At 40.9% G+C, this 27,431-nt stretch overlaps 1 protein-coding gene across 1 annotated transcript in view; it reads right to left on the bottom strand.

Annotated features, from left to right (window-relative positions):
• Window positions 1-27,431, bottom strand: part of schip1 (schwannomin interacting protein 1) — an 806,217-nt gene that overhangs the window by 650,650 nt on the left and 128,136 nt on the right. The window contains exons 2-3 of the mRNA XM_059651054.1: window positions 22,397-22,461; window positions 20,926-21,009 (exon numbers count right to left, since the gene is read on the bottom strand). Of these exons, the coding sequence (XP_059507037.1) occupies window positions 20,926-21,009; window positions 22,397-22,461 (149 nt within the window). The remainder of the gene's footprint in view (window positions 1-20,925; window positions 21,010-22,396; window positions 22,462-27,431) is intronic.

The raw sequence follows: 27,431 nt of genomic DNA, 5'->3' as shown, positions 1-27,431 counted from the left end.
TCTCACCCATCCCTTCCTCCCACCCCAAGCCGCACCTCCATCTCCTACCTACTAACCTCATCCCACCTCCTTGACCTGTCCGTCTTCCCTGGACTGACCTATCCCCTCCCAACCTCCCCACCTATACTCTCCTCTCCACCTATCTTCTTTTCTCTCCATCTTCGGTCCGCCTCCCCCTCTCTCCCTATTTATTCCAGAGCCCTCTCCCCATCCCCCTCTCTGATGAAGGGTCTAGGCCCGAAATGTCAGCTTTTGTGCTCCTGAGATGCTGCTGGGCCTGCTGTGTTCATCCAGCCTCACATTTCATTATCTTGGATTCTCCAGCATCTGCAGTTCCCATTATCACTGCTTGACTGGTAACCTATTCACCACCTTGGATATTCAGTCCATACACCAGCAACATGCAGTGGCCACAGTGTTTCCCATTTACAAGATGGACTGCAGCAACTCACAAGCATTCTGCCACAGCACCTTCCAAAGCCATGATCTTTACTAACCAAAAGATAAGGGTAGCAGATGCATGGGTACACCACCACCTGCAAGTTCCCCTCCAAGCCACACAACATCTGGACTTGGAACTACTTTACCATTCCTTCACTACCACTGAGTGAAAATCTTGTAACTCCTTCACAAAAACACTGCTGTCATACTTACACCCAAGGAATGCAGCAGTTAAAGAAGGCAGCTCACCATAATCTTCTCCAGGGTATATATTGGATGGTAATAAATGCTAGTCTAACCAATGAGACCGACATCCCATGGGCAATTAAAAACAAATCCCTTGTTTTATCAGCAGAGGTAATGCAAGCTGTACTTCTCTCTCCAACTAATAAAAATGGAATTGTTATACCAAACCCCATTATGAATGCTGCAAAATTTTATACTTGCTTCAGAATATGTAGATTATAAATCAGAGAAGTAAAAACCTGAAATGGATTTTGGAAATAACTAGAAAAGTTGTAACAATTTCAATTTATGTTTCATACACCTGTGGAGACCAGATCATTGAGTATTGTTACCGCTGAGTTTGATTGACCTCTGTCAGTCAAGAATCTCAGTATACAGAGTAAAATGGAGAGGTTCGGACCTCATCAGGTCAACCATGAGTTTATTAAGTGGCCAAGAAGACTTGAGTAGTCTACTTATACTAATTCATAAGTTCATGTGATGTGTACTGTACACCCCAAAGACTAATAGGTCATATCAAACAGCATAACCCTTTTGGTTGTTCACAACAAGGGACTAGCTGTACCAAACTAGCCTATGCTTGCAAAATTCTAGTATCCAACTTTAGTTGTGTTTCCATAACTGGATATCATTTGCTGGATATTCCTGAGTGTGCCGAAAAATTAGGCTGATACCCAATTTAGGATTGTCAGTTGGACTCAAGGTGTGGTGCACTTGAACGTACTGAAAGCTACATATATTCATAAATGGGCTCCTGCTCTATGCCTGTTTCAATTCAACAAGATAGGTAACAGCGAATTACTTGTTCCATTTCTCAGGGCAATGCCTTGACCAGAGTCAATGTGCCTAGTTTAAAATTTAAACAATACCTTGCAGCTAACTGTCAATTATAAACTTGTACATTCACCACGGTAATGCTTCCACTAATCATTGAAACATAGGAACAGGGATAGGCCACTCAGCCCCTTCAGCCTGTACCACCAAGGAGGTTGTGAGTCATCTGCAGCCTAATTCCATGTCCCTGCTTTTGGCCCATTTCCTTTGCTTAACAAAACTTATCAATCACAGATTTTAAAACAATAACTTGTTGAACATCCACTGCCATTTAGGAAAGAGAATTCCATACATTTGCCACTCTGTGCTTCCTAATATCTCTCCTGAACCAAATGATCCTCATTCTCAGGCTATGCCCCAACTTCTAGAATCTCCAGTGGAAGTAGTTTATCTTTACCTATCTCGTCAATTTCCTGTTAATGTCTTGAAGACTTCGATCGGATCATTCCTTAACCTTCTAACAGGCCTGATTTGTTTCAACTCTCCTCATAATTTATCAGTGTCCACTCGCTAGCCAATTAGAGCTCACCTCTTGTACAGTATGAATATTGGTTTTTCCCTTAGATCAGTGTTCCTGACATCAGTCCTAATGAGTGCAAAATGTAAAAGGGTTGACAAAATGTGTCTTCGTTTCAACAATATTCTTGTCCATATAATGAAGAAACATGACAGCTGGTAACAGGAATGGCTGGCAAACCGAGAGGGGAAGACTGGGGAGGAGAGATGATCCTAGTGGTAAAAACAAGTTCAAGAGAATAACGAAGCTTCAGAGAGCAGGATTCACTGCAACGAAAACCTTTAATCACCAGTTAGATGAAACAAGTAGAGCAAAATGAAGAAAAAAAAAGTAGAATCAGAGCAAAACATTTGCCATGTGTTATGTAAGTGGTAGAGTTAGAGTAAGAATGTGCAAGGCATTGAAAGGATTCATAACCAAGAATTTTTAGTTTAATGCTTTCCAAACAGGTTGGTCAGCAATAGGATATAATGGATGAGCAAGACTTGATGCAGTGTTACTAACTGAAATAGTCTAATATGTCCTTCCTAAAGTGTGGTGGTCAGATCTGCTTTCTGTAATCCAGTTGGGGAATAAGCAGAGTTTTGTATAACTGCAGCATAACTTCCTCCTTGTAATCTCATCCTCTAGCTATAAAGACCAGCATTCCATGAGTTTTCTTGATTATTTTCTGCACTGGTTCATGGCATTTTAACATGTATGCACCTGAACAATGGATCTCTTTGGACTTGACTTGGTATCATCCAGAAAGTGCCCTGATCTGTCTTGTAAATCTGTCCAAGATGGATAACCTCACACTTGCTTACACTGAAATCCACAGCTTTGCCACTTAGTCTAACTGTCCCTTTGTAGTTTTATGCTGTGATCTACACTGTCTACAATGCCACCTATGTCTTTAAACTTTGAGATAAAATTAATCAAAAAATATGACTTATTAACTGCTTATGCGATGTGATCAGCACTGAACAAATTTTAGAACAGAGAATAGTACCATGCAAGGCTGTGGAAATATAACATTTTCCTGGCACTAAGGAATAGCTTTCCGACATCATTATGATGCACATAGATGATTTGTGGAATGGGAGTGTAAATTTGGAAATATTGTTGTAAATGATCATAATGCAGATTTCAAAACTTGAGGTCAGGTTTCTTGGGTTTGTAAGCATCTGGGACAGAATGGATCAAGTGCCACTTTGCATCAGCAACCTTATTTGGAAAGCATTACTGCCAGTGCTACATGACAAAGAAGGGTCTCAGAAAAAATGCAGTGGCTTTGAAAACAGAAATGGAGGAACTGAGGTCTAATTGGACAGCTGGATTGGCTGGGTGCTCAAATGGGGCCAGATGCTAGGTCCGAAGTATGATAAAGTTTGATAACATACAAGTTCAACCGTGAAAAACACCAATGTGGACATAATATTTGAGTGAACATAACATTGAAAAAGTAAAAAAATGGAGCATTGTGCACTGAAATTTCCTTCATTGGAAGATGCCAGTGACACCAAACTTGTTTATAATGATGCTCCATATACAACTTCTGTAATGGCTCAAGTGCAGGAGGGTTTATAATTATTTTTGTGGGAAAGAGAGACAAATGTTTCCCTTTAGTTTGGGAAGCTAAATAGATCAGAACAGTAATGAAAAGTACCTTGGAGGCAGAAACTCTTGTTCTAGGTAGGAAGGTAGATTTGGCATTTACTTAGCAAAAATATTAGAGAAATTCTAACAATGAATTCAGTAGCTACATGCATTGAGAGCTATGTTAATACTAAGTCACTAGCAGGTAATGTACACTCAACAAAATGCAAATGAAATAAAATGCTGGATCAATTTTAACAAAAACAGCAGCAAATATGGTCATGGGGCGGGGAAGAAATGGTTAAAAGACAAAATTAATGGGCCTTTACTTAAACATACACAATATGCAGAACAAAATAAATGAATTTGTAGCGCAAATAGAAGTTTATAGTGTCTGCAAAATCACATCCACGGTGGCATGGTTACAAGGTGATCAAAGTTGGGAACTAAATATTCAGGGACATGAGGCTTTTCAAAAGGACAGGCATGAAGAGAAAGATGGTGGGCAAACTTTGTTCATACAAGATGGAATAAGTACGACACAGAGATTATTGAGGATCAGATGAGGTAGAATTTCTGGAGAAGGGTCTAGGCCTGAAACGTCAGCTTTCCCGCTCCTAAGATGCTGCTTGGCCTGCTGTGTTCATCCAGCTCCACACTTTGTTATCTCGGACTCTCCGGCATCTGCAGTTCCCATGATCACTGAGGTAGAATCCATATGGGTGGAGGTAAAAAATAACAAATGGGAAAAAGACACTAGTGGGAGTAATCTGTAGCCCTAACTGTACATGTTTCGTATAGCAGATAATAAACTGGCAGAAAATGAAGGTGTGAAATAAAAGCAGTACAGCAGTACAAGGTGGTTTTAATCTTCACGTATATTGGGAAAGTCAAACTGGCAAAAGGTAGCCACAAAGAATTCATACAGAATGTATTCAGAAGCGTTTCCATGAACAATATAGCACAGATACAACAAAGGGTCAGCTTTTTTAAATTTACTAAGTATGATAAAATTTAGTATGAGTGAAAAAATTGGGTTACAGCAACAGTCCTATGTGTAATGAGGGCTAATTAAACAGGGATAAAGTACTGAGATGGCTGGAGTGAACTTGGAAAGGACTTTAGTAGAACAGATGGTTGAGGAACAATGGTGGACATTTAAGAAAATAGTTTATGGAACCAAGAAAAGTCTATCCCAGTGGGGAAGGAATCTAGGAAGGGGATAAAATAACCATGGTTAACCAAGAAAGTTAAGGACAACATACAATGCAGCAAGTATCAGTAAACTAGAGGATCAGGAACAAAGAGAACAAAGTCTGACCAAAACAAAAAGAGAGAAAACAAACTATGGCAGAAAACTAACAAGTAACAAAAACGGGCAGTAAGAACTGTTAACTAGATAAAAAGGATAAAGGCCAAAGTAAATATGGCCACTTAGAGAACACAGCCGAGGCAATATTGGAAAACCTGGAAAATTACAAAGGAGTTGAATAAATACTTTTCATTAAGCTTCATAGAAGAGGATTTCAGCCTTCACTGAACTAGTCAGACCAGACCTATAATACTGTGATCAGTTTTGGGGCCCTTATCCAAGAACATTGGAGGCAGGCTACAGAAGATTCAATAGACTGATAGGAGGTATAGAGGGATTGCCTAATGGGAAATGGAATATGTTGTGTTTGTACTTATTCAAACATAGATGAATGAAAGGCAACATATTGAAACATGTAAGATTCCTGGGGGAGTTGACAGAATAAATGCAGAGAGATCGTTCCCCTTGCAGCAGTATCTAGGATTAGAGGGCATAATCTCAATAAGGGGTAACTCCTTTAAGGTAGTTGTGGAGTTGAAGGTGATAAGATCAGCCATGATCCCATTAATTAGCAGAATAGACTCAATGGGCTGAATAGTCTATTTCTTCTGCTACATGTTATGGTCTTAAGAACATTAATAGCATTCCAAAAATACGAAATAATAAGGGTCTAAAGATAAGGGAGTGGGAGGGCTGGGAGATATAGAGGTCTAAATAAATACAATATAATATATAATAACCATCACTATAGAAAAAGTACAGGGAACTCATACGGCTGAAGGCCATTATGTCCCTTGGACCTGATGGACTGCATCCTATTAGCAATAGAGAAAGTGGATGTACTCCCAAAGGACTCAGAGGGCTGGCAATTTAACACCATTCTTCAAAAAGGGAGGGAGGCAATACAATAGATAATTACAGGCCAGTTAGACTGATATCAGTCATTGGAAAGTGTTTGAGTCCATTATGAAAGGATATAAGAGCATTTCAAAATACATTATGTAATCAAGCAGAGTCAGCAGAACTTCACAAAGGGGAAATCATGCCTGACAAATTTATTCCAGATTTTTTGAGAAAGTAACAAGCAAGATAGATAAATCAGAACCATGAGCTTCAAAACAATTAGACTAACTGAAATAAAGTACCACAGGTAAGGCCATTTATTAAGAAAGCCCATGATGTTTAGGTAGTATATTAACATAGAAACAGTACTGGCGAACTGATAAAAGACGGAGTTAGGACAAAGGAAGCATTGTCAGGATCGTAGCTTCTAACTCGTGAAGTGCCACAGGGATCAGTGCTGGGGCTTTTAGCATTTTCAATATATAGCAATGAGTTGGATGACATTAGTGAACACAACAAGTTTGCAGATAACACAGAAATAGGTGGGAAGACAATGGTGAGGATGATAATCTACAGAGGGTTAAACAGGATGATCAGGTGGGTGAAAAATTGGCAAATGAAATATACCGTAGTGTGGGGAAAATATGAGGTTACGCACTTTGGTAGTAAAAATAAAAGTTGAATAATATTCAAATGGGGCAATGGGATGGTGTGGAGATTGCAGAAACCTGCAATGCACAAGGATTTTGGAGGGCCGGTCCTCACTGGAGTTTCAAAGAATGAATAAAGATAGGGGAGTGGGAGGTATTCAGGAAGAAATAAGTACAATAGAATAACTACCACAATAGAAAAATTACAGGGAACTATAGGGCTATCTTTCTTTCCTTACTAAAAGGCAATAGGATTTTTAAGAGGTTTGAACAAGTAGACGTAGAGGCTGTTTCACTTTGTGGCAGAGTTCAGGAACAGCGAGTATAATCTCAGAGTGAGCAGTCGACTTTAAAGTTGGATGTATTCAAATCTGAGATAGACAATTTTTTAAAAATTCAATAAGGGGTCATGGGTTATGGGGAGATGGCAGCAAAGTGGAGTTGGGGACGTTTGATCAGCCAAGACCTGACAGACTGGCACAGCAGACTTGATGGGCTGAATGCCCGACTTCCCCTCCAACATTGTATGGTACATGACATTGTAGTTTGAAAACAGATGCCAGAGAACAAATGAATCTACAAACAGAAACTGTTGGACAGCTGCAGATAGTGAGCTGATTGTTTTACAAAGGAAGGCGCAAACTCTAAGAAACTGTTAGACACACTGAGAAAAAAATGCATGCAAATTTAATGCGTGAAGAAAAAAAGTTGATATAATCTATTGGTATTTTTGCCTATCTTGTTTCATTTTTTTGGAATCGATTATCATCAAATGGTCTGTCGGGATGCTTGAAGCCTAATGGAACAAGGGAATAGGAGATGGATGTAGTAATTAGGAGTTAATTGGGTGTGAATTGGCTGTACAAATAATGGGAGCTAGTAATCAGCCATATGAGTGTTTTATGGAGTGTGATTAACTGAAATAAAACTCTCACTAAAGATGTGGACTTGCATTTTGTTCAAAAGCATTAATCTTCCAGTGTATAACATACAGAACAGGCAAAAGTGGCTGCACTTTTAACAACTTGAGGTTTACGAGACAGCATCACAGGAATTCAGTGCAGAGGACACAATAACAGTCAAGTCCAAAATTGGAAGATGCAGCCCTCCATTCCCTCCACTCCAACCATAACCTCGCCATCAAACCTGTGGATAAGGGAGGGAGGCACAGTACTGGTTTGGCGCACTGACCTTTACGTCACCGAGATCAGGTGTCAACTCTCTGACACCTCCTCCTACTACCTCCTCAATTATGACCCCATCCCTGACCACCAAAACATCATCTCTCAGATCATTCACAACCTCATCACTTCAGGTGACTTCCCACCCAGTCTGCAACCTCATCGTTCCCCAACCTCGCACCGCCCATTTCTACCTCCTTTCCAAAATCCACAAACCCGACTGCCCCGGCCGACCTGTTGTCTCTGCCTCCTCCTGCCCCACCAAACTTATCTCTACTTATCTCGACTCCATTTTCTCCCCCTTGGTCCTGGAACTCCCCATCTATGTCTAGGACACCATCCACGCCCTCCACTTTCTCCAAGACTTCCAATTTCCCCGGTGCCCAACACCTCATCTTTACCATGGACGTCCAGTCCCTAAACACTTGCATTCCCCACACAGATGGCCCAAAAGCGTCCGCTTCGTCCTCTCCCGCAGGCCCGACCAGTCCCCCTCCAATGACGCCCTCATCTGCCTAGCTGAACTCATCGTCACCCTCAACAACTTCTCTTTCAATTCCTCCCAAGCCCGACAGACAAAGGGGGTGGCCATGGGTACCCACATGGGCCTAAGCTGTGCCTGTCTCTTTGTACGATACGTGGAACAATCCCTCACAGCTACACTGGCCCTGCCCCCCACCTCTTCCTCTGCTACATCGATGACTGTATCGGCGCCGCCTCGTGCTCCCATACTGAGCTTGACTAGTTCATCTACTTCACTAACCCCTTTCACCCGAACCTCAAGTTCACCTGGACCATTTCCGATACCTCACTCCCCTTCCTGGACCCCTCTTTCTCCATCTCTGGCAACTGTCTCGAAAAACTGGCATCTATTTCAAGCACACTGACACCCACTGCTATCTGGACCATGCCTCCTCTCACCCACCCTCCTTCAAGAATGCGAACCCTTACTACCAATTCCTCCACCTTTGCTGAGTCTGCTTCCAAACTGGAGTGTTCCACTCCCGAACATCCCAGATGTCCTCTTATTTCAAGGATTGTAACTTCTCTCCTCCAGTGATCAAAATTACACTCAAGTGCATCGCTGGTATTTCCCACACATACTATACCGCCAATTCCTGATGCACCAGAGCAGTTACCCAGCAACATCCCCTACCCCCAACAAAAATAAGGACAGAATCCCCCAGTGCTCACATATCCCAAAAACCTCCGCATCCAACATATTCTCCGCCACTTCCGCCACCTACAATCCAACTTGACCACCAAAAGATATATTTCCCTCGACAACCCCATCTGCCTTTCGTAGGGACCACTCTCTCTGTGAATCCCTCGTCTGCCCCACACTCCCCTGTAGCCCCACCACACCTGGCACTTTTCCCTGCAACCAGAGGAGGTGCTACACCTACCCTTACACCTCCCCTCTCACCTCCATCCAAGGCCCAAAACAAAATTTTCCATACCCAACAGGGGTTCACCTGTACATCCTCCAACCTGGTATACTGTATCTGTTTCTCCCGATGTGGCCTCCTCCACATCAGTGAGACCAAGTGCAGACTCGGGGACCATTTTCAGGACAATCTGCGCTCTGTACATGGCAATCGACAACACCTTCCAGTCACCAACCATTTTAACTCCCCCTTCCAGTCCCTTGATGACATATCCATCCTGGGTCTCCTCCAGTGCCAAAATGACACTAAATGCAAACTGGAGGAACACCTCATATTCTGCCTGGGGACCCTACAACCCAATGGCATAAACACAGAATTCTCCAGTTTTTTAAATCTCCCCACCCACAGCCTTATCCCATGTCCAACCCACCCGCTCATCCCCACCTCCTTGACCTGACACAACCTGTCCATCTTCTCTCCCCCCATCAGCTCCTCCCACCTCACTGACCAATCCCCACCACCGCTTACCTGCACTCACCTATCACCATCCCACCTATGTTTTCCAGCCCTAACCCTCCTCTCTCTATTTATTTCAAAGCTCCCTTCCCCTTGCCCCATTTCTGATGAAGGGTCCCGACCCAAAACGTCAACTTTCCTGATCCCCCGATGTTGCCTGGCCTGCTGTGTTCCTCCAGCTTCACACTATGTTATCTCTGACTCCAGCATCTGCAGTTCTTGCTATCTCCAAGTCCAAAATTGCGACTATTGCATTTTGGTAGTGAAAGGAGTGAAGCTTTATAGACATGGTGGCAGTATTCAGCTACTTTGTTGTGGATGGTGCCAAGCTTGTTGAGTATTGGAGCTGCAATCAGCCAGGAAAGTAGGGGTATTTGATCACACTCTGGACTTCTGTGCTTTGTCGATGCTGATCAACTTTTGAGCATTCAGAAGCAAGCTACTTGCTGCAGAATTTCTAGTCTCCAATCTGGTCTTGTCGCCAGTTGAGAGTCTTGTTAATGGTAAGCCCCAGAATATTGTCTGTGGAGGGTTCAGCAATGTACTGCCGTTGATTGCCAAGGGCTGATGTTCAGATGGTACTTGTGTAGCACAAGTATTGTTTGTCAATTTTCAGGATGTTATCTAAGTCATGCTACATATAGACATATACTGATTCAGTACCTGTGGCATGAACATTACATGGAACATCAATGTAATCATTGTGGAAGTAAGTAGTCTTGGTCATTGATAATGTGAGTTTAAAGTTCAATTACACATCAAATAAAACCCAAACTAGCTGCAACATATTTTCATTACAATGCAGGAGTTCTAATTTTTATTTCATCAGAGATATTAAAAGAATCAAAGCTGCTCAATGCTGGAAAAAAAAGCCACATGAAACATGTGTAAAAACAGCTCTACAAAGTGAAATACAAATGCTTTCAGAAGTCTGGATTTGTGAATTATTATAACCAAAGATCAATAAAGGCTAACTGGAAATCCCTTTGAGTTGTCATGGAGGTTTCTAATGGATGGGTTCAACATTCTTTTGAAATCTGTCTGTTCTAATTTCATCACATATCATTGAAGAGGAGATGTCTGACTCCCAATTTTATTCCAATGACAATATTCTCTGAAAGGATTCAAAGCTGTAGCAATATTATTACTGCACTTCTTTGAGTCTAAGTTTGTGTGGAGGCATGCTTCATTGAAATGTGTTTGTATAGGGTATAAACTGTTATCATCTTCATCCACAGATGTATTATTTTAACCTGACACTTTAATCAATTTCAATCAAAACTAGTGAATCTTCATTTTTGACACAAACATCACTTTTGAATAATACATTATAATAATTGTGTCCTCCATATTCCCACATTCAAACAATTTCAACACATCCTCTACTCCTCCCATGCTACTACTCCTAACACATTCCATCAATTCCATTCTTTCCAGCCATCACTCCTATCAATTCTCTCATTTATAGGGAAAAAAAGGGTAACATTTTCCAAATCCTAAATAACATGGATGTTAGTAAGACAGCTCAGAAAATATAACAAGATTGAAAAAATGAAATTTGGCGTTGAGATAAAAAACATTTGATATTCCACATAAGGTTTTAATGGCAAGATGAGAATCTCACTTGTGAACAGCAAGGATGTGTTTACATGTATTAACATCTCATTATGAGTTAAGCCCAGTCATAAACAGGTTGCTACTTTCCCTGGCAGTGGAGAGATAGGAGCCCACCAATTCCTGATGCATCAGAGCAGTTACCCAGCAACTAAAGTTCAATTGCATCTACTCTGGATATTTATCTTAACCAGCGTTCCCCAAAACCTCAGGGCACACTCCATGGACAGCAACCACCCTTGCCTTCTGTCTGCAGAGTTTGGCATTGGCACAATGCCAGCCTCACATCATGGCATGGGGAGGGGAGTGCCAAGTGGTGTTTTTACTAGATTATCAATCCAGAGACCCTATAGTGTTCCGGGCACCCAGTGTGAATCCTGCCATGGCAGATGGTAGAATCTGAATTCAATAAAATATCTGGGATGAGGATCCTAATGGTGACAATGAAACCATTGTCAATCGTCAAAAAACTCATCTGATTCGCTAATGTCTTTTAGAGAAGAAAAGCAGCTGTCCTTACCCCATCTGGGTCATACGTGACTCCAGACCCACAACAATGTGGTTGACACTTAACTGCCCTCTGGGCAATTAGGGGTGGTTATTAAATGTTAACCTGGCCAGTGAAACTCACATCCCATGAATGAATAAAATACAAAATGTTGGACTCACTTCTGCACAGTGGCTCAGTAGTTAGTACTGCTGCCTCACAGCACCAGGGACCTGGGTTCAATTACACCCTCAGGCGACTGTCTGTGTGGAGTTTGCACATTCTCTCCACGTCTGCATGGGTTTCCACCGGGTGCTCCAGTTTCCTCCCACAATCCAAAGATGTGCCGGCTAGGTGGAATGGCCATGCTAAATAGTCCGTAGTGTCTAGGGATGTATAGATTTGGTGGACGATGGGTCTGGATGGGATTCTCTGGGGATCGGTATGGGCTTGTTGGGCCAAAGGGCCTGTTCCAACCCTGTAGGGATTCTATGATTCCACTATAGTTCATCACCTCAATTTTTACATTTTAGAATGCACTAACACCTTGGATTGCAATGCAGCTACCAGGCTGCTTTGCACACAGGGACCGGTACCTATCTTATGTGTCAAAACAAGATGCAGTTCTGGGTTCATATATTCTTTTCTTAGCATTTTCACCTTGCCTTTTGGTGCATTGCCACTTAATTCAGACTCTCAGACCCTCTCTCTTGCCCTACCTTTCAGTGTAGCCACATCACTAAGCACATTCTGAGGAAAGGTCACCAGACCTGAAACGTTAACTCTGTTTTTTTCCTTCACAAATGCTGCCAGACCTGCTGGGCTTTTCCAACAGAGATAATGGGAAGTGCAGATGCTGGAGAATCCAAGATAATAAAATGTGAGGCTGGATGAACACAGCAGGCCAAGCAGCATCTCAGGAGCACAAAAGCTGACGTTTCGGGCCTAGACCCTTCATCTCTGATAAAGGCTCTAGGCCCGAAACGTCAGCTTTTGTGCTCCCGAGATGCTGCTTGGCCTGCTGTGTTCATCCAGCTTCACACTTTGTTATCTTGGGCTTTTCCAACAGCTTTGTTTTTGTTGCCAATAAGCACATTGTTTGTTGCTGTCTGACATAAACAGTTGTGGAAGTAGATGTGTTGCTGTACATAGCCATGCTATGTCAGCGTCACTCCTGCACTATGTGCAGACCGCTAACCTGGTAAACAATGTGCTTCAAACAAATGCCATTCTTAGTCTAGTTGAGGGGATTCTCATCAGTCAGGGCTTACTGGCACAGCCAGTCAAGGGCAGTATCAAATCTCATGACAGAAGCATGAAAACAGTCCAGTTATTCACTTCTTTTAAAGGAGTGACATTTGCCATTTAAGAAGGAAATGCTGACTAGTGTGATAAAAGGTAAACAGTTGAAAGTGCTTGAGTTCAGCTGTGGTTATCGCTGGCGAGTAACGAAAGCAGCTCCTTATTATCAGCTATTGATGGTGTACTTCAAAGAACATATCAAACCCATACCACTGCCCTCTCACACTACATTTACTTTCTGATTAAAGTGCTAAAAAAACTGTCAAAAATTCACTGCCAAAAAAGTATGTAAATGAATCTAAACAGATTATTTATTAAAACTTTTTTTCTAATTCACAAGATTGCATTTTAAATGGGCAACTACCTCAAACTGGTGAGGGAATAGTTCAATCAGGATCCAGAGTAAACAAAATCATAAATCCAGATGAATGATCTTCAATGTGAGAGGACGACAGTGTACAGCTACCATTCTGACATGATTGATTTCAATCCACACAGATAGCTTTGCAATGAAGCTAAAGCATTTGTGTCCAATATTAAAACATGCTCTTCAAATTATTCCATTCTCATTTTACACAACATAGTAGAAATTAGTTTTACTCAAAATTCAGATGTCTAGGTCAATTTGCTGCTTTGTTGTTTTCTTAAAATACTAAATTTCTCAGTGAGCAGCTACAACTTTTCAACTTAAATACAAGTGTTGTACAATTTATTCCAAAGTATTTTTGACTGATTGACAGAGGAATAACTCTGAAGAATGATGTATTAATTTCACATACAAACTGTGAACTGGAGTCCTGCTATTATATAGAAGTGGACTTTCTGAACTTTCATTTGTAGAGGCCAAACTCCCATCAGGAGCCTGCACTCAAACCCCATTGTGCATTCCAGTTGGTGGGTTAAAATGTCTGAGGCATCAAAACTGTTAAGCAAAATCAACACAAAGTATATCTTAACTACAGTTATATTACCGTCTGCAGAAAAACAGAGTTAACATTTCAAGCCTGTGACTTTTCATCACATTGAGTAAAGTTAGCAATGTAATGGGATGTGGTCATATTAAAAAAAAACCAAGGAAAGTCCATGATAAAGTGGTGATCAGAAGAGACTAAATTACAAATTTTGTGATGCAAGACCAAAGGAAATAGGAATGGCACAAGCAAAGAAACCCAAGATGCTTCTGTAGGGAAGGGTAAATAGTCCGAGATAATGGGAACTGCAGATGCTGGAGATTCCAAGATAATAAAATGTGAGGCTGGATGAACACAGCAGGCCAAGCAGCATCTCAGGAGCACAAAAGCTGACGTTTCGGGCCTAGACCCTTCATCAGAGAGGGGGATGGGGGGAGGGAACTGGAATAAATAGGGAGAGAGGGGGAGGCGGACCGAAGATGGAGAGAAAAGAAGATAGGTGGAGAGAGTGTAGGTGGGGAGGTAGGGAGGGGATAGGTCGGTCCAGGGAAGACGGACAGGTCAAGGAGGTGGGATGAGGTTAGTAGGTAGCGGGGGGTGCGGCTTGGGGTGGGAGGAAGGGATGGGTGAAAGGAAGAACAGGTTAGGGAGGCAGAGACAGGTTGGACTGGTTTTGGGATGCAGTGGGTGGGGGGGAAGAGCTGGGCTGGTTGTGTGGTGCAGTGGGGGGAGGGGACAAACTGGGCTGGTTTAGGGATGCAGTAGGGGAAGGGGAGATTTTGAAACTGGTGAAGTCCACATTGATACCATATGGCTGCAGGGTTCCCAGGCGGAATATGAGTTGCTGTTCCTGCAACCTTCGGGTGGCATCATTGTGGCAGTGCAGGAGGCCCATGATGGACATGTCATCTAGAGAATGGGAGGGGGAGTGGAAATGGTTTGCGACTGGGAGGTGCAGTTGTTTGTTGCGAACTGAGCGGAGGTGTTCTGCAAAGCAGTCCCCAAGCCTCTGCTTGGTTTCCCCAATGTAGAGGAAGCCGCACCTTGCAGGTATACTGCATCCACTGTACCCGGTGCGGCTTCCTCTACATTGGGGAAACCAAGCAGAGGCTTGGGGACTGCTTTGCAGAACTACTAGCATTGTCGGAATACAGAGAGATTAGAGATGAAGCAACTCTGAGAATGGAACAGAATCCTCACTGAAAGCTGGGTGTGAGCTAGTGTAATTGAGGTAACATCTGAAGAATATTAGCTGATGGTCTATCCCCAGAGAAAGAGAAAGAGGAGTTAAGGCAAGAAAGGGAAAGGTCCAGGCTTCCCAGTTCAAACATGGCAGAAGGGTGGAAATTCTTGCCAAAATGAACCATTACAGACTTTCTAACATTGTAGTCCATGTAGTGAAGTATGAGATTTATATGTTTGGCTGCATTTATTTTACATTTCGGATGTTGAGATTCTCACAGGTATGATTTTTGCAATGGGCTGCTATTTGGATTAATAGGATTGTATTTACACTGTTTTGAAACCTTTAAACTTGGGTTATATGAAAATAGTTCAGTTAATTCTATATTTTTCTTTTTTTATGTAATAAACATATTTTATTGAAACTAATCTGCACCATTTCATATTTGTGTTTCAGAAAAAGACGGCATCTTAAAACCAAAAAAAAGTGATCTGTCAATCCATGTGTTAATCTGGGATCTGACATGTCCAGTGATAAAATCAGCTGGGATCATAAAATCCATTTGTCAGATATTTTCCTACTGAATTACTTTATTCAGATACCTTTCTAGCTTCCTTATGACCTCTTTACGACATACCTTCCTACACAGCTTTATCACCTCCAAAATTAAACCATACCTTGAGTCCCTTCATCCAAGCCTTTTACATAAATTGTAAACAAATTGGAAGTGTAGCACTTGTTGCATCTAATCAGAAAAAGCCAGTCATACATACTACATGCTTCCTGTTAGCTACCAAACGTTCTCTCCGCACCAATTTCTTATTCGTTACATTCTGAGCTCTTACTTTCCACAACAACCTTTGATTTCCAGAAAGCATTTGATAAAGTACAATAAAGTACATCCACTGGTTCTCTTTATTTGCATGCTATTTCTCCAAGGAACTCTAAGAGGAGGGTTAAAAGTTTAATGTCTTCAACAATACATTCTAACATTTTCCTGGTGACAGTTGTTCAGTTAACTAGCCTGTACTTTCTTGCTTTCTGTTTCTCCCTCGTTTTGGATGCAGGAGTTAAATTTACTCTATTCCATTCTAATGGAACCTCTGCTGAATCTAGAGAATTCTGGAAAATTAAAGTTAATACATCGGTCTCACTAGCTATGTCTTCCAGGATGTTGTCAGTCAGGACCTGGATACATATCAGTCTGCAGCTCCAACAATTTACTCTGCACCACCTCCCTGGTGATTGTGATTTCCAACTTCCTCCCTAGCTTTCATTTCTTTATTTACATACGTGCACACCCTTGATAAGACCGATGTAAAATACCTGTTCACTCCATCTATCTCCCTATTTTATATTATTAATTTTGTTATCTCACTTTCTACATGACCACCACCCCCACTTTTTAACTCTTATCTTTGTAAAATATTTTACAGCTAGCTTTCTCATGTACTCTATTTTTTCCTTCATTAAACTTTTAGCCATTCTAATAACTGACTTCATTATAGTGTCTTAAGAGCATGATTCAGAACATCAGCATGATTTGAGGAAGGGAAATAATATCTTCCCAATTTATTGGAGATCTTTGAAGGGGTAATAAGTGATGTGGGTAAAGCCTTTAAGATGTACTACAAAAGGCATTTGACATGACAGCACATAAATGGTTATTGCTCAAAGTCGGAACTCATGTGCAAAGGGCAATAAGTTTGCATGAATAGACGATCAGCCAGTTGGCACAACAGAGACTATGCAGAAATTAGACTTTCTGATTGGCAAGATGTGATGACCGAGATCCTACAGGGGTTAATATTAGGGCCTCTGCTTTTTACAATTTATATTGAAGACTTTGATAAGGACAAGAAAAGCGTGGCAGCTAAATTTACAGACAGCACAAAGGCACGTAGGAAAGCATGTTGTGAAGAAAACATAAGCAGCACAGCGGCTCAGTGGTTAGCACTGCAGCCTCACAGCACCAGGGACCCAGATTCGATTCCAACCTCGGATAACTGTCTGTGTGGAGTTTGCACATTCTCCCCGTGTCTGCGTGAGTTTCCTCCGGGTGCTCCGGTTTCCTCCCACAGTCTAAAGATGTGCAGGCAAGGTGAATTGGCCATGCTAAATTGCCCATAGTATTCAGGGGTGTGTGGGTTATAGGGGGATGGGTCTGGGTGGGATGCTTCAAGGGGTGGTGTGGGCTGTTGGGCCAAAGGGCCTGTTTCCACAACGTGGGGAATCTAATCTAAATAAGGAAACTGCAGGAAGATGTAGGTAGGTTGAGAGGGTGGACAATAATCTTGTAGAAAGAGTATAATGTGGGGAAAAGGTGACATTGTTAACTTTCGCAAAGAATAAGGAAAAAGTATAATTGACACAAAGAATGACTGAATGATGCAAGCATAGCAAGTAGTTTAGAAGGGTTACAAAATGCTATCTTTTATCACGAGAAGAATTGAACTGAAAAATAACGTTGTCACACTTCAGTTACACACAGCACTGGTGAAACCGGCTCTCAAATACAATGCACGCCCTATTCTGGACTCCTTATTTAAGGCAGAGTATACATGCATTGAAGTCAATTTAGAGGAGGTTCACTAAATTAGTACCCGGAATGAGTGGGTTGTCTTGAGAAAAGTTGAACAGGTTGGGTTTGTTGCAACTTGAGATTCAGAGAGTTGGAATGATTTGTTTGATGCATTGACATTGGAGAGCTTGCATACACTCCTGCTTAATCTGTGACATTTACCTTTAAGTAAAGTTTTCCATTTACTCATCAATTCCAACAGGTAACTCATCCACCTTATGTAAATAAAACTAACCCCATTAAAATTAGGCAAGATCAGCATTCCCAACGGGTGAATACCAATAATTGTCCAAACTTTTCCTTGAGGTCAAAATTGGAAAATTTATTCTACTATCTCCAAATCAGCGAGTAAATATTTGCTCTCACTGCGTTTTCTTTTGGAATGAGATGTATAATTCTGTAAAAAAAGATCACTGCTTACATTTCATTTCAATATTTATTCAGAATTAATAGTTGAAATGAGGACGAAGAAAATAAATCAAAATTTCTCCTCAGATTCCCAATCAAGATAAATAGTAACTTCTTTTTTTGATGAAGGGTCTAGGCACGAAACGTCAGCTTTTGTGCTCCTAAGATGCTGCTTGGCCTGCTGTGTTCATCCAGCTCCACACTTCCTTATCTCAGATTCTCCAGCATCTGCAGTTCCCATTATCTCTGATCACTTCTTTTTATAGTCTGCATTTGATGAGCTCTCAAGTCCATGCATTTAGAATTTCAGCTTTTTTAAAAAAGGTCTGTTGTCATTTCTTGCAAGAATATTATAAAGTTAAGATCTTACATAAGAGATTTGCAGGTTTACTTTCTTAAATGGCCCTGGAACATTTTTACAAAATTCCAATTTAATTTGCTTGAATTTTTCCATAAAGATGCACTCTTATTGTTTCATTCAAAATTAAAGATCTCATGCTTTCTGCAGATTGGCAAAGTGAGAATCAAAAATAAGATATATTTGGGAAAATAGACTGGACTGGTAATATAAAATGCCAAATGCAGTAACATTCAAAATTGTGAAAAGTACATCAATATTAAATGTGGTAAAGTATAATTATTTATGTGCATGACCTTTAATGCAATTACGAATCAGAACATGACTTTGCAAGTGACAAAAAAAGTCACATTTTTGGGTTTTAAAAATATTTAAGATTAATTTTCAAAGCTCAACAAATAAATATCTTGCACTTTATTTTGAAAGAGTCCCTCTCACACAAAATCCATCTGTCACTGTTCTGGTCAGCCAACAAAAATCAGGTTCAAAAATATTCTTAATTTTTTTTGGAAAAGATCAGATGTAAACTGGATACTGTTGACAAAAACTGATTTGGTTAAATATACTGGCACTACATTCATTACTTTTAACAGAACTCTTTACAGACTGGGGCAATCTCACCGAAGCTGTGTAGAGTTATAGCAAGGCTCTCACTTTTACACTCAAATTTCCCTTACAATAAAAGCTAACATTCTATTTGCCTTCCTAATTACTTGCGGTCTCTGTGTGCTCACCTTTTGTGAGTATAGTACAAGAATACTGGACTCCTCCATCAAGTAGTATTCTGCAGGCTGTCACCACTTATATAATAATGTGTTTCTATTCTTTCTTCTGATGTGGATAACCTCATTTTCCCACATTTGCTAAATGCTTGCTGTTTCAGTTAATTCACATATATCCCTTTGTAGATTCTTTGTATATTCAGCACAATTTGCCTTCCTACTTCATATAATCACCTAATTAGACTGTAATTCACTGGGCCCCTTCAACCAAATCAATGTTGTAGTTTTAAAATCGTCAAAATCCCGGGACTGAAGCCGACTGCAACTCACTAGTTATAATGTGCCAACCTGTAAACAACCCATTTATCTCAACTAAAAGCAAGTGGCTGGAGAAACTGAGCAGGTCTGGCAGCGTGAATCATATTGGCCTTGACACATTAACTTTGTTTCTCTCGCCACAAAATCCACTAGACCTGCTGAGTTTTCCCAGAACTGTTTTTATTTCAGATTTCCAGTATGAGCAGTATTTCACTTTTATTTGTTTCAACTGTATTGGTTTCTGTTGATTTGCCAACTCTCTATCCATGCTCATATATTTCACCCAACACCACCAACTCTTTAGTTGTGGAATAATATTTTACATGGCACCTTACCGTACCTATTTGCAAATTCAAATAGCTAGCACCAAAAGTTCATTGCTGCCCAAAATATTTGGGACAGTTTTTTTTTAAACATAGAAAGAAAGTTCCAATGTGCATTACAGAGGAACAAATTCAGGAGCTGGTGAATACTGGATGACAATTAGACAGACTGAAGAGCTGTCTATAAACTTGCCCAAAGAAACTTCTGGGAAAAAAAAACTATGGAGTAGACATTTAATGAGAAGTAGCAATGCAGAGCTATTTGGTAGGAGAATTCCGTAAGAATTATGCAAGTTTACCTGAACCATATTTCAGGTGTATGGAAATGTAGAAGATTGAAAAAGCGAAGATTGAAAGAGCACATGATGTTACATGCAAAGATAGGTGAGAATTAAATTGATGTAATCTCCTTCCTCAAGGGCAGTCAGTGTTGAACAGTATAATTGAGAGAGTAAGTGCGGAGTTGAGAGCCCATCACATTTCTGCCTCCTCCCAATTAAATCAAGGGAGGGGACAGTCCAAGGGCACTCACCACATGGGTGTTCAAGGTCAGTTCACTGAGCACCCTGTCCCACATAGAGTACATCTCCCACAGAAACATTTCCCCCTGTACTCCACAGTCCTGCCCAAGCCTTAACTTTTCAGAGGGACTCTGTAGCTAGTCCCAGCCAGCCCTGGCTCCATTCACTTCCTTTTACATGTCTGTTGCCACAGACCTCCTGCTTCTCGTAGTTTTCATAGTGATCACTACTCTGGGTGGCACTGTTGGGACTGAAGAACTGTCAACCCCCAAATGAGACAGCAGTCTGAGGTTGGATCTTCTCCTTCAAAAAAGTGTAAAATCCAGGTGGCAAGCACTCGATGATTTGATTATCATTTAATCCTGCAGACCCAAAACGTTAATTCTGTTTTTTCCTTCACAGATGTTGTCAGACTAGCTGAGTTTTTCCAGCAACTTTGCTTTTGTTATTAAAAAGATTTAGATGGACTTAAAATTTTTGCAACACAAAATCTAGAATAAATCATAGTAATTAATTCCTACCTATCTCCTGAAGAGTTCTGAAGAGGAGTATTATGGGACTTGAAATGCTAATTCTATTTCTCTTTTCATGGATGCTACCAGACCTGCTGTGCTTTCCATTACTTTTCTTTTTATTTAATATTTCCAGCATTCAGTATTTTGCTTTAATTGTAGTAAATCATAATACTTACATTTTCACTTTTGATTCTGGCACCCCTCTGCTGATTTGACATTTTTCAATATCATTTCCAAAATCGATGGGAATTTGATGGATGCTAAAAGAAACATATAGCTTTATTTCTATGTTCGAAATTTATTACATTCTCTCCATTTTATTACGCAATGCAGGTTTGTGGTCTTTCCAAAGCAGAATTTCCTCAAAATGGTGATTAATACTGTGACCTGGATGCAAGCAGTCTTCCTACACTTTATTTATATGGGCACTTTCAACAAGTCTAGATAGTGTGAGCAGAAGATTTGAACACCAAAGGCATCACAACTGATGACAATTGTGTCCAACCTGATAATATAAACACTATCCATTGTCAATTCACAACAAACATTTGTGGGTACTCAGGGTAGCTATTACCTTTCAACAGAGAACTTGGTCACTAATGGTCACTGACAGTCCATCCCATTTTCACTGGGAATGTGAGACAAAGTTTACAATAAATTAAGTTAAGTTTTGTTTGTATTCCCTCCATCCCCACTGCTTAGACCACCTAAGGAATGAATCTTTCTTCAGTTTTTTGTTTCTACTTATGATATGATCATATTTGTGTTGTTCTCCTATTGCTAATATTACATGCCCCATTAATTTGCTATAACTAAATTTTTACTCTTTCCTTCCCTGCTGAACTAAAAATCCACTGGAAAGTAATCCAAAATGCTATGTGGAAAAATCTATCCATCTAATGTTGCTTACATGATGTTCACCCCAGTGTTTGTTTGGATTATTAAATTTCACCCAATTTAACAGCTGTATTCTTTCTACATATTTCTTGAGCTCACTCCTATATCTTTTCTAATTTATTAATTTGGTGGGCTACAATTATCTTGAAGATTTATAATTCATTTTTAAAGTTTTGCATCAAAAAAGGTTCAAAATTTGCACAATCCTCGATGTAAACCTGTCTCTGTCTTTTGCACACATTGTCATCAGCAATATTTAGCTCCAAATCCTGGCTCTGATCTGTTACAGATTTTATTATGCTTCCATACAGCATGACATTCCTCGAGCTCATTAGTTTTGTTCAGAACATTGAGCATTTGTTTATCTAGAAATTAGGCCTATACTACCTATCTGGCAAACTTTACCTCGGAAATTCTCTCTCCTAAAATGCACTTTCTTTGCTACTTTCTTCTTCCACCATGCATATACTCCATGCTCATCTGCTCTCCCCTTTGTTTTTACACTTCTATTTCCCCTTACTTATCATGCCTGATCACAAGACAAGCTGCAGTCAAATCCAAACAGAACTTGAAAATTTTCCAATCTGTCTGACTCAGTGTCACACTGTTGTCACAAGCTCACCAAGCATTGAAAACAAATAGAAATTTTAATTTTAATGCTCTGCCATTACGTAACTTTAATGGCAGTCATATTTTAGTATATTTTGCATTTTAGGAAGACGGCCTCAAAATATTGACAGATGCACTCACTTTTGGACAACATATTTTGCATCATGCACTTGATCCAGAGTGTTCTCTAGTCTATTCAATTCCTCCTAAGATGAAAAAAGAAACAAAGAAAAGTATTAATGTGAAGGCATTTGAGCTGAAAGAGTTAATTCTAAATGTTCTGCCCAAAAACTTTCTAAGGCCATTTCTCATGTCGCAATGCCCAGTTAATAACTCAGATTGAATTAGATATAGGATTCAGTTGTCAATGACATTCATAGATCAAGAGCTATTAACCCTTTCAATAATATCCTACACTCTTTCCAATGCAAAACAAGCAAGTATGAATTGTGACAATTTCTGTGATGTTAGATTTTGGAGACATTTACTGAAGTGCAGATCAGGCAGCAGCTGAAAATTCTACATGGATGAGTTTTGTGCTTTGTCCCCAAAGACAAGCACAATTTTGACACTGCCGCATATGTTCAAATCTCACGTGAGTGATGATGGCAGAGTTGCAACGTTAATTTTGCAACCTGCCTGAGAACATTGCTAACATCGACAGATGTTTGGTGACAAGCCACTAATGCTAAAAGCCAATTACTAGCCTATCTAGGCAGTCTGACAGATTTGCTTGCTCGTGGATAGGCAGGTGAATGGCAGGCTGGACATACACAAAACTGGCAGACACCGATTTCCTCAGCAGCATTCAGTGTCTAACATAGTGTGAGAAAAAAACTCTTCCAAAAATATATGTTTGATGTCACAAAATTAAACAAGTTCAAACATCAAATTGAGTTTATTCAGATTGATTTAAAATTGGAAAAGATTTTCATGGAAGGAAAGTATTCCTGAACACATGTTGCTGATGCTCAGTGCATTAACAATTGAGTTTGTAACATGGCTCACATACGCAAGCAAGAAACATCATATTCACTTGCAAAAACCTGTTCTCTGCAAACAAATGAAATATGACCAAACCTTTTGCCTTTCTTCAGTTAGCAGGAAGCCTAGGGAGTCCACACAATCCCACTGCCTTCTCCATGGCAACAATGTCAAACTGCCAACCAATCAACACCCTTTTCTTTTGAAGAAGTTTGAAATTTGACATGATGTTTCTTCAGATGAGTGAAATATGTAACACATCAATGAATTCCTCTTCAGCAGTATTCAAGTACTGCACTAATTCTACAAGGGAAAGTGACTAATTCTTAAAATAAAAACAAAAATAATGCCGTTAACAGACAATAGGTCAACTGCCTATAGAAAGAAAGAGAAAATAGCATCTAGGTGGGGGAATCTGGAGTCAGAATTTAAGAACTTAATACATCTTATTTTATTATGGATTTTAAAAGTCCAATGCTGAATTTATACTAATTCAATTTTAATAGCAATCAGGCCCCAGTATCTGTACATTCTAGAAACTCCAGAATATGTTTATAGTCTTGAAAAAAAGACACTAAGAGATGCTGCCATCTGGATGAGTTCAAAGCTTCAGTGACAATACAGCCATTGCTTTTGTTATTCTAAATATTACCCAGGCCTTGGGTAAGGGAAGTAGATTTTCCCAACTGGAAGATAATTGAAAACAAACTGAGCAAGATAGTCAATAGCGAGGCTGCAAGAAAACAGGCTTTATGAGGCAGTCAGAACCATTAGAAAGACAGTTACAACAATAATTTAAAGGTGATTAAGTGGGTATGGAGGACGCCAGGAATGAGAATCTTCCATTATATAGAAAATTGGAGAAACTGATTTTTCTCCTCATTATGTGGAAGTTTAAGTAGGGACCAGATAAAAGTATTCAAATCAATGGAGAGGCTGGCAAACAAAAAGGCAAGTGAAATATTTCATAAGGTTCATAGAGTTAAAAGACTTGGAAAGAGACTGGAGAGGAAATAAGAAGAAACTATGCCAAATTTTCCACGCCCCTGAACAATGTGAGCATTGAGAATCAGTTGGGGGGAAAACCTGGAGAGATTGGCAGAGATGAGATTCTAGACGGCAACAATCTTAAATCCAATTCTAACCTGAGGTTTTGAAAAGGTGCTCACTAATGACTGGCGAGATGCCAATTTGCATGCCATTAGTACCTAATCTTGCCTGATTGATCTGCATTTTCCTACTGTCCCACGAGAAACTAGTTGGTGACCATTCCCAACAATGACAGCTCATTGCTCATTCCTCCGGGACACAGGGTATGACAGCCAGTGAGACAACAGCAGTCTGACAGTGGTTGCTGCTCTTGAAGAGGTCAGAGCTCCTTGAAAACATTTCATCATTGCAAAGAGAAGCAAAACGTATTCTTCAGTTCAATGGCCAGACTTGCTTTTTAAGAATGCCAAGGTGAAATGCAAAAAAAAAGTTGCGTCAGAGTCTGCTAAAGTGTTCAAATTTTGTAGTAAACTATTTCAGCTGCATAATGGCATTAGTTCTTCTAAATTATTCAACGTGATTGATGCAGCCAAAAAGGTACTTGGAAATGTTTGTGATCTCCTCCCTGATAGTGTGGGTGTTTCAGGTTTTCCAGACATCTACATAATTTATAGAACAGAGAATCCATATTAATTCCACTGCTGAATAATGATATTTAGCCTTGTGCTTCTAAATTTCTTATTGCAACGCATTTTGCTCACTTAAACCATTTTGATTCTTGGAGTCCAGACATTATGCATAAAGAAAATGTAAATAAATTTTATAAATGTCATTCCTGAAAGTAGTTGCCTCCTGTTCAGAGCTTTCAAAAATATATCAGAGCTGGTAACACAAATAGACTATTGGATTAAACTCATAAATCAAGGAAATTAAACTGGAGTTGGGCCAAGTGTCTATTTATTTACAACACTCGGGTTTGATGCTATGTAAAAATCTATAGTTTGATTTAATGGTTTGACTAATCTAAGCAGAACATGGGTTACATACTCCAACTATCCAAGCTCCTTTTTGATTGCTTGCAATACTAAAAATCTCTTCAGTCTCATTCAGCAGAATCTTCCTAGACTCTTAACAACGTGTGCATTGATGAGAAAGTCCGGAAAATTGGGGGAGATAGCCAGCAAGTTGCTGCATTGCAACTAGACAGTGATAACTTGCAATGTGAAAGTCAGAGCAGTTATTGGGCAACTCCAGCTTGCTGTTTATTCCTCCGGACATCGTTTTGGACACGAGGCACCAACATCCTGGAGCACACTCCATGGGCAGTGACCCTAAACAGCCTCTGTCCACAAGCACTGGCACCCTATACACAGTGCCTTAACCAGACCAAAGCACATCTCCAGTCCATCTACAATATACTTCGGCACCTCAGAGCATACAGTTTTCCTTGCAGTGCCAAAACCAGTCTTGTGCATGGGGACAGGCACCCAGATCAGGGATTTAAACAGCTCATGGCTTCTTGCTTAATCTCTTAGCACCCACTCGCCTTGCACTTGCTTGGATGTTAACAGCATACCTGCCTTGCCTTTTTGCACTTTGCATCTTCAGCCAGACCTTATGTGTTCAAAGCTCTGTGTTTTCAGTGCAAACTAAACAAGGCAGCTTGCACAGTTGTCAGCAGTCAAGGGCGTTGATATGTTACTGTACACCACCAAGTGATATCAATCTCACCCCATAACATGTGCCAGCAGCATACATGGCAAGCACACTGCTTGTTCTTTAACCAAATGATCATATCTCAAAGGCTGAGGGGAGTAGACCACAGCCAACTAAAAGGAATACACTGGGACATTGAGTGAAGGGCAGCCTCCATTACCAGTCCAGGTGGTCTGTAGGCTACAGTCCATGAAAGGGGCCATAGTCAGACCTGTGGGTCCAGGGCAACCAGTCCATAAAGTCAGCCAGGGAGATGCATAGAAATCAGGTTAGTCAAAGGGTCGGCTAAGTGAGCATTGCTGTAGAAGGGAAACTGGGGAGCTCAGTTTTGCAGATTTGAGGCAACAAGCTGGGATTCAATGAGGATGCCAAGGCTGGGAGGGAGGGTAATGGCACTGGCTACATGTGGCCAACATATCCATGGAAACGGGCAGATGTGCACATGCCCAAGACAGCACAGCGCCAGCAGCATTACTGCCATCCTGCAAACTTCATCAGTTTCTGACAAAATTTCCTGCTGCTCCTATATCAAATTCATGTGTACAAAGCTAAGAATGGCTAACGTCAAGGGGTCCTCCAGCCAGGGCTGAGTGCCAGCAACCTGGGCTATTTCTGCTTTGACCAACTGGAGAGATGTGGCAGCAATGTGCTCACCAGCCAACATACCCACTGGAGGTGTCAGGATCAGTTGGAGGGGAGCAATGGAGTCAGCCTTACTGGTGCATCCTCTGGGGGACTCCCTCAGCATTGGAGGAGGAAGAGTCTTCAGGTTGCCCTCTCAGCAACCCAGAATGTGCAGACACCATTGTACCTTCAGGTGGCAGAGGCAAAAATGCATCGCAAACAAGGGTAAGCAGGAAACAGTTCATTCATCTTGGTGGCAATGGGATAGCAGTGCATTAATGAACAACATTTCTTACTTGGTTACCAGTACATGGACGTCTCAGCATCGCCAGAGTGGGCCCTGCTCCCACCAGCAGCACTGTAGGGTTGCTGGCTTGAGGGATTGGGGTAAGGGAGAGTGAGTCAGGGAAGACATTGTATATTCAGAGTGGTAGTTCTGTGAGCCTTGGTAGCACAGACAAGATAGTGGCACTTACCCTGGGGGAGCAGAGATGTCATTGACCAACTTCCTGCATTGCTGAGCATTTCTCCATACAGTAGACACTGCACTGACGTCATGGGAGCCTCAGAGCAGGGGGACAGTTTCTGGTGTTGTAGTCTCCTCTAGCCAAGCTTAGGAAGGAGGACAGCCATCCCCTGTACCACCCCATCCACCAGAACCTTCCAGTTCTTATCTGTAAAGCAGGGTGCCAATTTTCCCACTCGTTCAATCACTTGAGCCTCCTTGAATCCAGCATATGACTTGGAGCACAACTGTGTTTTTAATATCGCCAGAGATCCTGGGATACCCCAGCAGCAGCAGGGTGAAGGAGAATGACGGGCCATAGGGATGCAGTACACAGGCAATCAGGTAAATTAGGGA

This window comes from Stegostoma tigrinum, chromosome 14 (assembly GCF_030684315.1).
Source record: "Stegostoma tigrinum isolate sSteTig4 chromosome 14, sSteTig4.hap1, whole genome shotgun sequence".
NCBI classification, from domain to species: Eukaryota; Metazoa; Chordata; class Chondrichthyes; order Orectolobiformes; family Stegostomatidae; genus Stegostoma; species Stegostoma tigrinum.
This window is presented reverse-complemented; position numbering and strand designations above follow the sequence as displayed.